Source organism: Oreochromis niloticus, linkage group LG19, assembly GCF_001858045.2.
Source record: "Oreochromis niloticus isolate F11D_XX linkage group LG19, O_niloticus_UMD_NMBU, whole genome shotgun sequence".
NCBI classification, from domain to species: Eukaryota; Metazoa; Chordata; class Actinopteri; order Cichliformes; family Cichlidae; genus Oreochromis; species Oreochromis niloticus.
Genome location: NC_031983.2, coordinates 26,772,939 through 26,786,262, shown reverse-complemented (window position 1 = coordinate 26,786,262; position 13,324 = coordinate 26,772,939). Strand labels below are relative to the sequence as shown.

The window sequence follows — 13,324 nt, the reverse complement described above, 5'->3', positions numbered from 1 at the left end:
CTGCAGAGATTGACCATGTGAGCAGCCTGTTTCAGGAGAAGCAAGCGGAGCTGCAGTCTGCGGTGATCAGAGTCGACCAGGTACGAAAATTCATTTGGTTTCTATAAACTTTGAAGCAGATTTCATTTGATAAGATATATGTGCACATATATGTATTTAATTTTGGTCTAACAGTTGACTCAGCAGCTGGAGGATTTGAGGAGAGGGCGCCTGCAGCTACACTCTGGTGCACCAGGTCATGGGGCACCCACGGGACCCCAGGGTGCAGGCACTGGTCATAAAGGATCGCCTCTTTCAGGCCCTGCAGCTCTGGAGCTGAGGAAACTTTACCAGGAGCTGCAGGTAAACTATACCCGAGCAAACACTTGGCCTTTGCCAAGCAGTCTTTACGGCTAATTAAACAGATGTGTAGTAAATGTTTATGTCTCAATCTGGTTGGAAAGATAAAGGACACCTGTTCTTCCTCATTATCTACCAACACCTCCGCTGCACCACCACGCCATCTAAGCATGTGGGAACAATATGTTTTAACTGTCTAGACGTTCATGCAAACAAGCAATGCCATAAACACTATGTAAATGCCATGAGGTAATACTAGTTTGGGTACCTACAGTGGATACCCTGTGGCTTGTCTGATCACAGCTATTTTATAACCAATCAAAAACATAATAAAATGTTGCAGAAAAAAAGATTGGTGTTTAGTGGGATACCTCCTTCTCCTGCCTGCTTTCGGTGTCAAAAATCATAAATGTGAGTAAAAATAATTTTTTTCAGGCTCGTAACCGGCACAATCTGGAGCAGAGCAGCAAGTTGGCCCAGAATAAGGAGCTGCTGAACAAGAGGAACGCCCAGGTGACCGTGATGGATCAACGAATCGGTGACCTGAGAGAACGCCTGCATAAGAAGAGAGCAGAGGTGCAGTGCGCAAAAAAAAAGTCTGGTCTGTTTCCTTTATCATGTAATATGAGTCTCATTCTGGGTGTCTGTGTGTGTCCACTTCAGTTGAGTCGTATGAATGGAGGCACTCTGTCCTCCCCTCAAAGCTCTTCCCACCCCGGTGCTGGAGTTTCGGGTCGAGTGGCAGCTGTCTGCCCCTACATCCAGGTTCCATCCGAGGGGAGACAAGAGCCAGGGTACCCACTCCCAGCTGACCCACCGCCCAAACCCACCCCTCTCAGCCATATTCGCTCCCTCTCAGGTTGGTGGATGTTTTGTTTTTTTCATTTTAAGTCTCCGTGTTTTACCAGACTTGGTTTGTCTTTATCGCTGTCTGACCTCTAACTTGCTCTCCTTCCATTTCTTTCTCCTGTCCTGTTTTTTTCCCCTTCTCTGTCGGTGTTGGTGTTCTCTCCAATGTTCAATGATTTAATGTGGTGGTTCTGTGATTGCTGTTTTGTAACGTGTTGTGGTGCTGGTGTGGGTCTTGCTGTTGTTTTCGTCATTCTGATGTCATGGTGGTGATGTTTACGTCTGTGCTGTTGTTTGGTTGCTGTCTCGTGGTTGGTGTTGTCTGTGGTGGTGGGTATGGCCTTACAGAGGAAGAGAGGAGTGCCATCAGGAAGCCTCCCGGCCAATGGAAAGAGTCAGATTTAGACATCGTCCTGTCAGAGCCCACTGAGCGGTGGGAGGGGCCTCTGTCCCCTCAGGGGGGCGACAGTAACAGTGAGTCCAGGAGAAACCACTAAACAAACTTACTCACCGTTGGGTTTATTGGTGATAGCACAATACTAGCAGCACCTTGAGCCTTAACTCCTCATTTTTATACAAAAAACAAGTTGCTCAGTTGCCAAAAGTCACCTCATACAAATCCAAATGTAAAGTATCAAAACAGGGTATGGGATATTAGTGAAACTTAGATGGTTATAACATTGTTTCAACATAGCACCACATGTTTATGTGGAAAAAAAAATTGAGTCGTTCTCAAAGAATGGGATGACCATGGGAAAGATTCACTTCTTAATAGATTTTTTGAGTGGACGTTTAAACATTCTGTTATCTAGAAACTACTTGTGCGAGTTTTTTAGGGTGAATATTTGGTAGTATGGCTCTGTAAATGTGGCCTCTATGGAGGTCAGGTTGCAGCTCTTGAGAGTAACTGGAGACACGCAGCTTGAGTTGACATAGAAAGTTAATGTCAGACGTGTGATCTGAGACAGCAGATTTGGAGCCTTGTAGAAAACACTGAGATTTTGTTTACAGCTCCTCATACACAAGGCACATAAGATTCGTTAAATCGGTTCAAATCAGGTCAGAGGTTTCAAATTAAAGCTTGAATATGTGAGAAATAAATCTAGGTATGACACTATTTAGAAAGATCCAGTGATGGTGCTCATTCAGAGCAAGATGTTTTATTTGATTTATAAACCATCCCAGTCCAGCAAGTTATTTTTCTGTCCAAGAATAAGGGTGTGTGTGTGTGTGTGTGTGTGTGTGTGTGTGTGTGTGTGTGTGTGTGTCAGAAAGACGTGTTCATGAGCCGTTATCATAGACTGTATTCCTGCTAATTAGTGCAAGTTAATTAGGAGGTTAGTCCAGCAGACTACATAGCAATCACTGTCATTATCAGATAATGGATTTAAAAAAGATTCCAGTATGTTCCAAAATGCCACAGATGTAGTTGAGCAGTTCAGTTTAAGGAACTGAATTTACTAAAAATTGACCTCCTTTATTGTCATGAAGGGGAAATTTAATACAGAGAGCTTAAAATTTCTGTGTATGTGGTTCTAAACGTGTTTATTTCTGCTGTAAACTTGAACATTTTAACATGGGAGTTTATAGGGACTGACTCACTTTTGGAGCCAGCTGCAAAGACCCAAAATAGAAAACGGCATTCACAGCACACATTTTCTTAATCTGACTCCCAGGGTGGATGCATTCAAACCGAGCACACTCGTGTTTAAACCGCTATGCAGACCAGATGGTAAAGAGACAAAACATAATTGAATCAGCTGCTCAAAACGACCCTAAATTGTAAAGGTCGAGTGTACAAGGGCGCAGACATGCCATCTGATAGCCAACAGCTGCTCAGGGTTAAGAAGCACAGCCTCAGAAAATAAACCAAAGTCTGGCTTTAGACTCAAGTTTATTTATTCCGCCATGTCTTCCTACACAGTGTGGAAAAACACAATTTAAACTGCTGATATCTATTTTTTTCACTTACACTGAAGTAAAATGAAGAGTCTTGAACCAGCTTTGTTTCAACACCCATTGTGTGCTTGAATCCCAAAGCAAATGCCACAGTTCTATTAATGTCGCTGCTTATGTAATGCGGAAAATTTGTAGTTGTAAATCAAATCAACAGTCTACTGGGCAGGGGGCCATAGCACATGAATGAGAGAAAGCCTGAATGGTAGCTATCTATACTATGTGTGATGAGTGTGTGAGGGAGTCGGATAACAAGAGGTTTTAGGTGAGAGGGTGATGTCATCGAGGAGATTAGTCCAGAACAAAAAAAAAGAAGCAAAGCAAGGAATCATTTATTTGTTTAAAATATGTTGAACAAAACTGGCTCATATTTGCTAGAAAGTGCTGAAACGATGGATATTTATTACACAACTTTTTATAATAATTTTATATTTGGATCTAAAGCCACCGCCTTTCTGTTGTGCATCCTGATGGTTGGGTGGAAGATGCTCAGTCGGATCTGTTTCTGGTGAACTCCTTCAGTTCCTTCTCATTACACGAGACCATTTGTAAGCAGTTTTTGTAGTGTGACTGTATGTAAAAGGTGGCTGTTGACTCTGGCTCTGAAAAGTTTTAAAACTGCAGTTTTATTCATGGCCATCCGGGGGCGACTCCTCCGGTTGTAAATAGAAGTCAGATTATATAAAAGTCCAACGCGTTCTCACTCCCAAAGCGTAACATTTTACGCTAGGTGACAAATCGGCAACATATTATGTTTTCGGGCACCCAACGTGTTCCTACATGACGACATCGGAAAACTGCGGACACATGAGAACTGTTTGGACTCAATCTACACATCTTCGCTCTTTCCCTTAAAATCGCTTGGGAAAACACTATTTCACGTCATTAAAGTGCTGGTTAAGGTTAGGTATAAGGTTATGGTTAGGCTTAGGGATAAGGTTAGGTTTAGGGCTGCAATACAGGGCTGGAACCCGCCGCGTACCATAACAACGTGGAAGGTCACCTTTCACGTTCCTCAGGAACGCCGCGGGACGTGACAAAACATCAGGATGTTACGCCTCGGAGTGAGAATGGGCTCAAAAGTCTGAGAGAAAATGATCGTGATCCTCTCTTATTTATGACCTCAATAATAGGGATGGGTTTAAAAAATCGATTTTTTCCGATTCAAATCGATTTTAGTTTGGAAAAATGCGATATTGATTCATTAAATCCTGAATCGATTTTTGAATATAAATGTATTTTGCCAGAAATGCCAGAATCTTAGGTTAAAGCTCACAAAACTATTTCAACAACCAGCAAAACGATTAAAGAGCAGATAAACGGATTCCGCAAAAAAGATGTAAACACAAAGCGCGGATCGTTGACCTGACGGCACGTCCATGGACACGGACACGCCGTCAGGGCAGAAACTCGACATCTCACAGATTCTGAAACAGCAGGTTTCGTCACTCTCTGACCAAAATTCACTGAACCAGCAAAAGAAAATCAAAACTATGCTTCACGTTTGAAAAACATTGTCATGAATTCTCTTTTACTTTTGCAGTTTTGTCTGTTTTTAATACAAAATGATTTTATCTTGTAAAACATGTTTGCATTTAAAGAAAAATAGACTATAAATCAGGTTATGCTTTAGCATGTGTGCCTATTGATTTCATTACTGTATGAGCATCCAGTTTTTCAGTCAAACCTTAATTTAAACAGGAAGTGAAATCTCTCTTGTGAAAGCATCCTCACACCATTAAATTTTCAATGGAGAGAGAAACTGGAGCTCACAGGATGGTCTGCCTGGAACCACAGAGCCACCATCACGCTGTTCAGATACAGTCTCAGAGCTGGGCTGTTGTCTACGTCAAAGCCAGGAGGAGAGATTTCTCAGCAGAGCACTGCATTTAATCATTTGTTTGCATTAAATGCTGTGGCTTACATAATAAGCTAAGCAGCTGATTGTTGCAACATCATATTTTACAGACAGAATATCAAACTCAAACACTCAAAAATGGCGAACTAAAGAGACTTGAGTAGTGATGAGGCTGAAATGCTTTCCTGCATGACCCCGTTTGTCGTTTGCACCAGGACGTACCGTGACTGTGCTAGTGCTGTAAACTGTCTTTCCTCTATAACACTGAGTGACTGCTTCTAATCTGGGCTCTCAGGGGCAGGCGGCCAAGTTTCCACCTCTCACAGAACTGACTGCTTGTTTCCTGTCTGACTGTTTTCTTCCTGAGGTCAGCAGGTTAAAGCAGCCAACAGGTTTCACAGCACTACTTACTGTACAGACTGCGTGGCTCCTGGGTTGAAGAGTTAATCAGTATTAGTCTGGTATGAGCCAGGACTGTGACGTGACTGGGCGAAATGGTTAGGTAACAGTTTGGAAATGGATGCTGGAGTTTAACATTATGTGGAATTTTATTAAGCACCACTTATTTAGCCATTTTAGCACCACGGCTTTGATGCCGAATCTCCATCAGTCATTTCTTCTCCACTTCTGCAGTACCTTGGAAGATCACCTGACTTCTTCACAAAGCTATTTCCTGTTAAATGTCTTCAAGGGTGTGGCCAAGTTGCCATGAAATTCCAAAGCACTGAGCGAGGCTGTTGACCTTAGCTGTCACAGACAACAGTGGCTGAAGATTTACTACTGTGACTCTGGAGCACTGAACTGAGCCAGTTTATTATGTAACAACACCTCTGCAGAGACAGAGGCTGAGTTAAACTCCACATTGTAGAGTTTTGTTCTGTTTTAAACCTTCATTGTAGCAGCTTCCTGTTTTTTTTTAGAGGTTTTATTCTTCTAGTAAAAATAGTTTAACAGCAGCCACGAGTCATTTTCTGTGACTGCTATTGTCAGTCACTGTGCGTTATTACAACTTACATTATATTGGTTAAGTATTGATGAGTTACCTTTACTTTGTATTGTTATTTTAGATGTCCTTTTCAACCATTCATTCTTAATTTTCTCACCTTTTCTTGCTAAGAACCCATTTTTTCTTTTTTTCTTTTTAATTTAATTGTAAATTTTAACTCTTGAAAAGTGAAAGGTGTAAGCGCCTGGAGTACGCCTGGTTGGGAATCAGTGCATTGTCCACTTGGATTTATGTTGCTGAGTAAACTACAGACATGCTCTGTGTATGCTATTTTAGCAGCATTAAAATATACATGTATATGTAACATATACACATTATATACACTCCCTTTAATCAATCAATTTTTTAGTTACTTAACCATTCATAGTATCTTTTTTCATCTGTCTTTTCCATTTGGATTTATTTGCTTCTTTCTCACTTTAATTTCCTTTCCTGTTTTGATCCCTTCCTCGGCTCTCTGACTCTCTGCCGCTTTCTCCCTTCAGCCAATGAAGCACCGTGGCCCACTATCACTAAGAGCGTACCAGAGTGGAGGACCAACAGTCCAGAACAGGTACTGTTGTAATTCTCAGTTATATTAGCTATTCTCATGAATTCTGTGACCATAATAAGTGATTTATTGCACTGTAAGCGATGTTATAGAGGCATTAAGGCACGCTTGAGGCTTCTGCTTAGCAGTGAAGTGATGGTGTGAACTTTTCAACTCAAACTGTCTAAGGAGGAAAATCTCCATGGAAAGCAATCCTGAATGTTTTTGTGTAAGAAGAAAAAAAAATAGGTTATGCAGTTATACTTCATATCTGTGTCTCCCTCCCACCAGCTTCCCTCTGGTTATGGTACGTACCCCAGTGCCACCCACCAGGCAGCTGCGCATCACTGCGCCACGAGCTCCCTGCCTCGTTCTGCCCCTGGTACACTGGGTTGGCCTCGATCCGGTGCCGCCTCATCCCCCCATTCATCATCCTGCTCTTCACAGCAAATACAGCAACGTATTTCTGTCCCTCCTAACTCAAGCCAAGGTAATAAAAAGTTTTATTTATTAAAATAAAAGCTTATCTTCTTCTTCTTTCAGTCCTGTTGATGGTATAACTTTGTTTTTCTGTTTCTGCACTTAGGTTCTGCCACCACCTCCCAGCCCTCCCCACTGTCCCCACAAACAGAGCGGACAGATCCCCCTCCGGCGGTGGCCGTACGTCCCTACGTCCCGGACCATCCCTCCAGGCCACAGTCCCCCAGGAAGGGCCCTGCTACTATGAACAGCAGCTCCATCTACAGCATGTACCTCCAGCAGCCTCAGGCCAAAAACTATGGATCTCTGAGCAACAGGGCTACTGTCAAAGCAGGTGATTAAACAGCAATTACCTGTTTAGACAGTTTGACAGCGTCTGCAGGTGAAAACAAATCATAACCCCTCCTTTTTCCTGTCTCTCCACAGTCTACGGTAAACCCATCCTCCCCTCCTCCTCCACTTCTCCATCCCCTGTCTCTTTCCTGCAGGGGGGAGGAGGAGGAGTAAAAGTATCAGGGGAGGAAGCTCCAGATAAAGATGGAGGAAAAGGAGAAGGAGGAGAGAGCGGCGAGGGCCAAATTCAACCTCCACCCAGTGTGGACAACATCCCTCGTCCCCTCAGTCCCACTAAGCTCACCCCAGTTGGTAGGTGCAACCAGTCACCAATAAATGTGACCTTTCTTTGTTCAAATGTTTCTACTTCGTGTATGTGTTTAATACCAGAAAACACATTTCATGTTAAATTAAGAAGAGTGATAAAGGATGCTGAACGCTGGAGCTGCCAGACAGGAGGAAACGAGAAAGACCAGAGAAAAGATTCACAGATGTAATGAAAGAGGACATGCAGAGGGTTGGTGTGACAGATGATAGCCAGGGATAGGATGGAGGCAGATGATGGAGCAGCACTTAATGCACTGTCACATTTTAGGCCAAACTTTGTAGATATAAACTTGCTTGTACTAAACTAAGGATTGAAAAAGTGCATTTCAAGCAATCTAGATATGCAAAAGAAGCCTATAAATTAACGCTCTTTGAACTATAAAAAATGCATTTGTTTATTTTCTGTTTGGGTGTTACTCTGAAATGCATGTCTACACACTTTATAGTTTATTACAGTAACCCAGTCACTCAGTCACACTGGCTGCAGAAATATTACTTACTCTCATAGGTTCATAAATTTCCCATGTCTTCACTGGTCTCTTTGAGTGATACTCTTCTTATTAGCTTTTTATTCTTACTAAAGCAAGTTCCAGCCTCCTTCATCATTTAACCACAAATGTTATGAATCTTAGTCAGTTGTGCAGTCAAGCGTTGATTTCCTGGGAGCAGCCCTAGAATTAAGTCAGAGGACATTCCTTAGAAAGAGCTAAATCAGCCAAACTGCAGCCTGTTTCCAAATCTCCTGAAACACACCCAAACCTTTAATCACGTGAGCCAAATAAAATATATTTCATTCTTTGTTTTTCCAATGATACATTTAGATCTTTTTGTACTTTACTTTTGTCCCCTGATGACAAAAATAAGATGCGAGAACATGTTAAAAAAAGACATTTAAAAAATCGATCTCTCTTGGCCCACTTGAACTGTAGCCCACACCGTGGAAATCATTAAAAGGAAATACTAAAAACAGGACTAGATTTTTAAATCCCAGAATATCACATTTAGATCTTTTTATACTGTAAGTCTTAAAGAAAGTTCTCTTTACGTTAGCGTAGTGTGCTTATCAGTCATAGATCACATTATCCTGAAGAGCTTTTGGGAATTTTAGCAAAAGATAAAAGATACAATCTCGGAAACAGGAGCAGAAAAAAATACATTTTACAAAGAACAAATGACAAAAGAAGAAAGTAGCTTTAAAGCTTTGTCCCCCACAGCCCACTCTCAGCTCCGATACCAGAGTGATGCAGACCTGGAGGTTCTCCGCCGACGCTTCAGCAACGCGCCGCGGCCCCTCAAGAAACGGAGCTCGATCACTGAACCTGAAGGCCCTCAGGGGCCAAACATCCAAAAACTGCTCTACCAGAGGTTGGCGCTACCACATGTTTAACTGGACCAGGACAAGCAAAAAACTTTCAGAAACAGAATCAAAACAGAAAAATTTAATTTGTTTTTGCCGTTTTTTTGCAGGTTCAACACATTAGCAGGAGGCATGGAGGGAAGCTCAGGTAAGACACCGACATGTGATGGTCAGGTGATATCTGTGTGCCTAAATAGATATAGATTTAAGTTTCTTTTTTTATTCCAGGCAACACTTTCTACCAACCTGACTGCCTTTTGGGAGATATGGACAACATTCATTCAGCTAATGGAAACGTAGAACCTGGAGATAAACAGGTCGCTGCAGCAGCCGCGGAGAGTGAAGCCCAAAACCTGAATTCAGGTTCCCGCCGTTCGTCTCCTCCCACAGTTGCAACAGAATTATCCAAAGAGACAACAGCAGTGGCAGAGACTGGCAACGGCGTCTCACCATCGACCCAATCAAGCCCGATTCCTGCACCTGAGAGACCAGAGGACCAAAATAATAACAACCAGAGAGGCTCTAGTCCTGCTCAAAACTCAGTTGGCCACATCTCTCCTTCACCATCTCCTCCTGCCCCGCCCACTCTGCCTAAGGTATGTATAAAACGACACAAAGCATACACATTAAACCTGGGCTTCTGTCACACAACAATACACCAGGTTCATTTCCTTTCCCGTTTCTCTCACGCTGTTTGCTGCAGGTAAAGCGAACCAACCTGAAGAAGCCGTCATCAGAGCGAACGGGTCACGGCCTGAGAGTCAAGTTTAACCCTCTGGCTCTTCTGCTGGATGCGTCACTGGAGGGAGAGTTTGACCTGGTGCAGAGAATCATATATGAGGTAAATCAGAACATGATGTTGTGCAATTATAGTGCTCGTATAACACAGTCTCACTTTTCATACTTGCAAAGATTACTCTGTTGTTTTTGCAAAGGTAAAATTAAGTTGAATGTAGTTTATTTCTATAACTACATCAGCCATAGTTCCAAATGATTCCTAAACGCTGAAGCTAAAACAAGAAAACTGACTCACAGACATCTGAAAGCACTGTTTTGGTTTCATCACTCATCAAAGTGACCTCAGTTTGGTCGTCGGTTTGGATGATGCTCTTACCTGGATGAATGAGCAGGCATCAAGACAGGTCTTTGAGGACATTTTTCATGTGGTCAGTGATTAAAAAGCAGAAGCACACAGAGTGTGATCAGGTTGGAGCACCGATGAGACAGAAATGGATCGCTATCATTTAGGATTTGGGCCAGAAGCCGATACCCAGCATCCGGCTGAGAGCAGAAGAAGAAACTTATTGTAGTGAAGACACTGAAATGTGTCAGAATGAGTGACAAGGCTTGAGATACGTCGTTGGTGGTTATCATCAAGAGAGATATGATCTGCATCTGGAGAATGACCTAAACCACAAAAATCTTGTGTCATACAACAGTAAACCTGAAAAAATAACCAGTGCATTTGAACTCAGAAATTGTCCTAATGATATTTTGTTTAGTCCTGTTGAACAAATAGTCTCTGAAGTGCGAGGTAGCAGCTGGTCAACTATGGAAAGTTGGCCTTTTTAGAAGACAAGGGAAACTTCTGCAGAGCCTTCAGATTTTGAGATAGCTTTTAAGCAGAGCTGAAAATCATCACACAATGTGGTTACACTTGTAAAGGTTGCTTTTCTGTGTTGCATTAAAAAAAACATTGGGTTATGCAACAGTGTAATATTTTTACATGCCAGTAATTACACCCACATGCAGACTGCCGCAACAAATTTGCCATTTACCAGGCAGTTTTAAAGCATTTTCAGTACCTTCCTGACAATACTTCCCTTTAATCTGTGCCGGTAGAGACGAAGTCTCAGCAGGGAACTGTACAAGTTATAGTCGGGGATGCACTTTATAGCAGCAGAGAAAACAGAGCCTTACATCTTTCGATGGAAACCCTGCCATCACTCACGGGAGAAGAGAGTCCTTACTGACTTCTTAGGCTTCAAACTGAAGTTAATGTTCTCAAGGAAACAGTCAGATCCACGACAAGCTCAGTTTGATAGTATTACACTCTGAGGCTGTGAGACTCAACAGTTTTCAACCTGCTCAACAAACATGTTGTTTCCTGACTTTTGCACTGAGATCATTCTCAGCTTCTCCAGGCTGATATCACCTTTGTGGAGGTGAGCAGCTAATAACTTATTCCGGCGTTCTTCAAGTCTAATATTTCTTTATACGCATCTCTTTTTATTTCAGGTGGAAAACCCCAGTATGCCCAACGACGAAGGCATAACACCTCTTCATAATGCCGTCTGCGCTGGTCATCACCATATTGTGAAGTTCCTGCTGGACTTTGGAGTTAACGTGAACGCAGCCGACAGTGACGGATGGTCAGTGCCTTCATTCGGTCTGTGCATCATGCAGTAATACAGAGACTAATAACAGAGCAGCGGCTGCATGAAGGACTTGAGGGAGTTTGAGTAATGAGCACGCTTTGTGGTGGCGATGCTGGAGCTCGGCTCAGAGGCAGCAGTGGCAGAGATAATTGACTCCAATTTCATTTTGACTCAGCTGCCTTAGCAGTATTGAAGGAGGAGATTAGCATATGCAATTAGGGTCTGTTTCCACAAGTTACTTGATTTAATTACTGATGCGTTTGACTCCTTCATGGTCAGTTTAATTTAACCCTGGAGAACCAATGGGGTCAGATCCGACCCCATTGGTTTTCTAGGGAAACCATGGGGTCAAATTTGACCCCATGGTTTCTCCAGGGTTAAACTGTAGTTGTTTTAAAGTACATTACAGGAACATCTTTTTTTTCTTTCTTTGATTGGAAGTGAATGAACTTTGGTAAAAAGAGAAATATTCATGTTGAAGGAGGACCTAATCCTTTTCTTTATTTCCTCTCACATGGAATGTGCGCAGTGCTGTGAAAAAATATAGCCCACGATTCAGTGGCTTGCAGAACCACCTTTAGCAGTTAAACTAAGTAACTTGGAGAAATCATTTTCTGTAGGATTTCATCACTCTCTCACATCAGTGTGGAGGAAATTTAACCCAATCTTTTTTGGAGATCTGGACTTTGAATGGGCCATTGCAGCTGTTGTAGATTTCCTGCTGTGCTCATGATCATCGTCCCGCTGCATGACCTAGTTTCAGTCAAGCTTTATCTGTCACATTTGACTCATTTGGTATACAGAAGTGGCGACTCAATGCCTACAAGGTGCCCAAATCATCATCCTTCCACCACCGTGCTTGAGAACTGGTACGAGGAGTTTGTGCTGATATGCTGGCGTCTGGAATCGTTGCAGACCTAAGCCATGCTATTAGCTTTATAAAGAAGAGGCTTTCTCTTGGCAACACTTCCAAACAAAACAATTCCTGAGTAGATTGTGATAACACACCTGAATGCTTGAGAATAACAAACTACCAAAACTTCTGTTTTTATAAAGGTGCTTACACTTACCCTCCTGATTCCTATGGAAACGGTAATGGTGTACCTCATTTTTCATAGGACTGCATATACTGACCCAATTGCGATGCTCATATTAAACACAGGTAAAGTTTCAGATACTGCTCTAAATGCTTGGTATATGCAGTTTTTTCTACTTTTACATAATATCAAAAAGAGGGGATAGCCCTAATAATAAGGGGGATTTATGAGCCCAATACTGGCTAATAAAGCTGGATCAGACCCACCTATGGGTGGATCTATTTGTGAAGGAAGCTAACAGCAAAGGGACAGCAGTTTGGTATCTGCTACGCTAACAGCTTTTACTTGTTGTTAAGTCACAAACTGTGCCAGTCATACAAAATTTGATTAAGTTAAGGGTTAAGGCGACTAAAAAGCTCAGCTGACTCTGCTTTTCCTTTTGGGTTGTCACATACGAAAGATCTTTATTGCAATTACAGTAACATAATATATCATCAAATTTACTTTTTTTCTTCCTCGCGTATACGTGAGGCGGTGCAGTCAAAGTGACGGCAGGGACATTCAGCATAGTCTGACACTGAGCTGACAGGCGATCAATGCAAATAAATTAGGTTTTATTTTGATCTCCTATAACAGAGCAAAAGAATGAAACATGGAGTTGTAAACTAGCATGCAAGGTCCCATTTAATGTTGTTGCCTTCGCAGGACCCCGCTGCACTGTGCAGCTTCATGTAACAGCGTCCACCTCTGTAAGATGTTGGTGGAGTCAGGGGCGGCCATTTTTGCCACAACGATCAGCGACGTGGAAACAGCTGCGGACAAATGTGAAGAAATGGAAGAGGGCTACACCCAGTGTTCCCAGTTCCTTTACGGTA

General features: G+C 42.4%; 1 protein-coding gene across 8 annotated transcripts in view; it reads left to right on the top strand.

The window, feature by feature from the left end:
* The window catches only part of LOC100705495 (apoptosis-stimulating of p53 protein 1), a 55,752-nt gene that overhangs the window by 39,945 nt on the left and 2,483 nt on the right, over positions 1–13,324 (top strand). For 7 of the 8 annotated variants that reach the window (XM_005477607.4, XM_005477606.4, XM_013271925.3 and 4 more), the window contains 15 exons: positions 1–80; positions 175–342; positions 775–915; positions 1,003–1,198; positions 1,537–1,662; positions 6,494–6,561; positions 6,829–7,027; positions 7,124–7,351; positions 7,444–7,662; positions 8,892–9,042; positions 9,145–9,182; positions 9,263–9,630; positions 9,738–9,875; positions 11,273–11,406; positions 13,155–13,321. In XM_005477607.4, the coding sequence (XP_005477664.1) occupies positions 1–80; positions 175–342; positions 775–915; positions 1,003–1,198; positions 1,537–1,662; positions 6,494–6,561; positions 6,829–7,027; positions 7,124–7,351; positions 7,444–7,662; positions 8,892–9,042; positions 9,145–9,182; positions 9,263–9,630; positions 9,738–9,875; positions 11,273–11,406; positions 13,155–13,321 (2,421 nt within the window). The remainder of the gene's footprint in view (positions 81–174; positions 343–774; positions 916–1,002; positions 1,199–1,536; positions 1,663–6,493; positions 6,562–6,828; positions 7,028–7,123; positions 7,352–7,443; positions 7,663–8,891; positions 9,043–9,144; positions 9,183–9,262; positions 9,631–9,737; positions 9,876–11,272; positions 11,407–13,154; positions 13,322–13,324) is intronic. The other variant, XM_005477608.4, reaches the window with a different exon arrangement.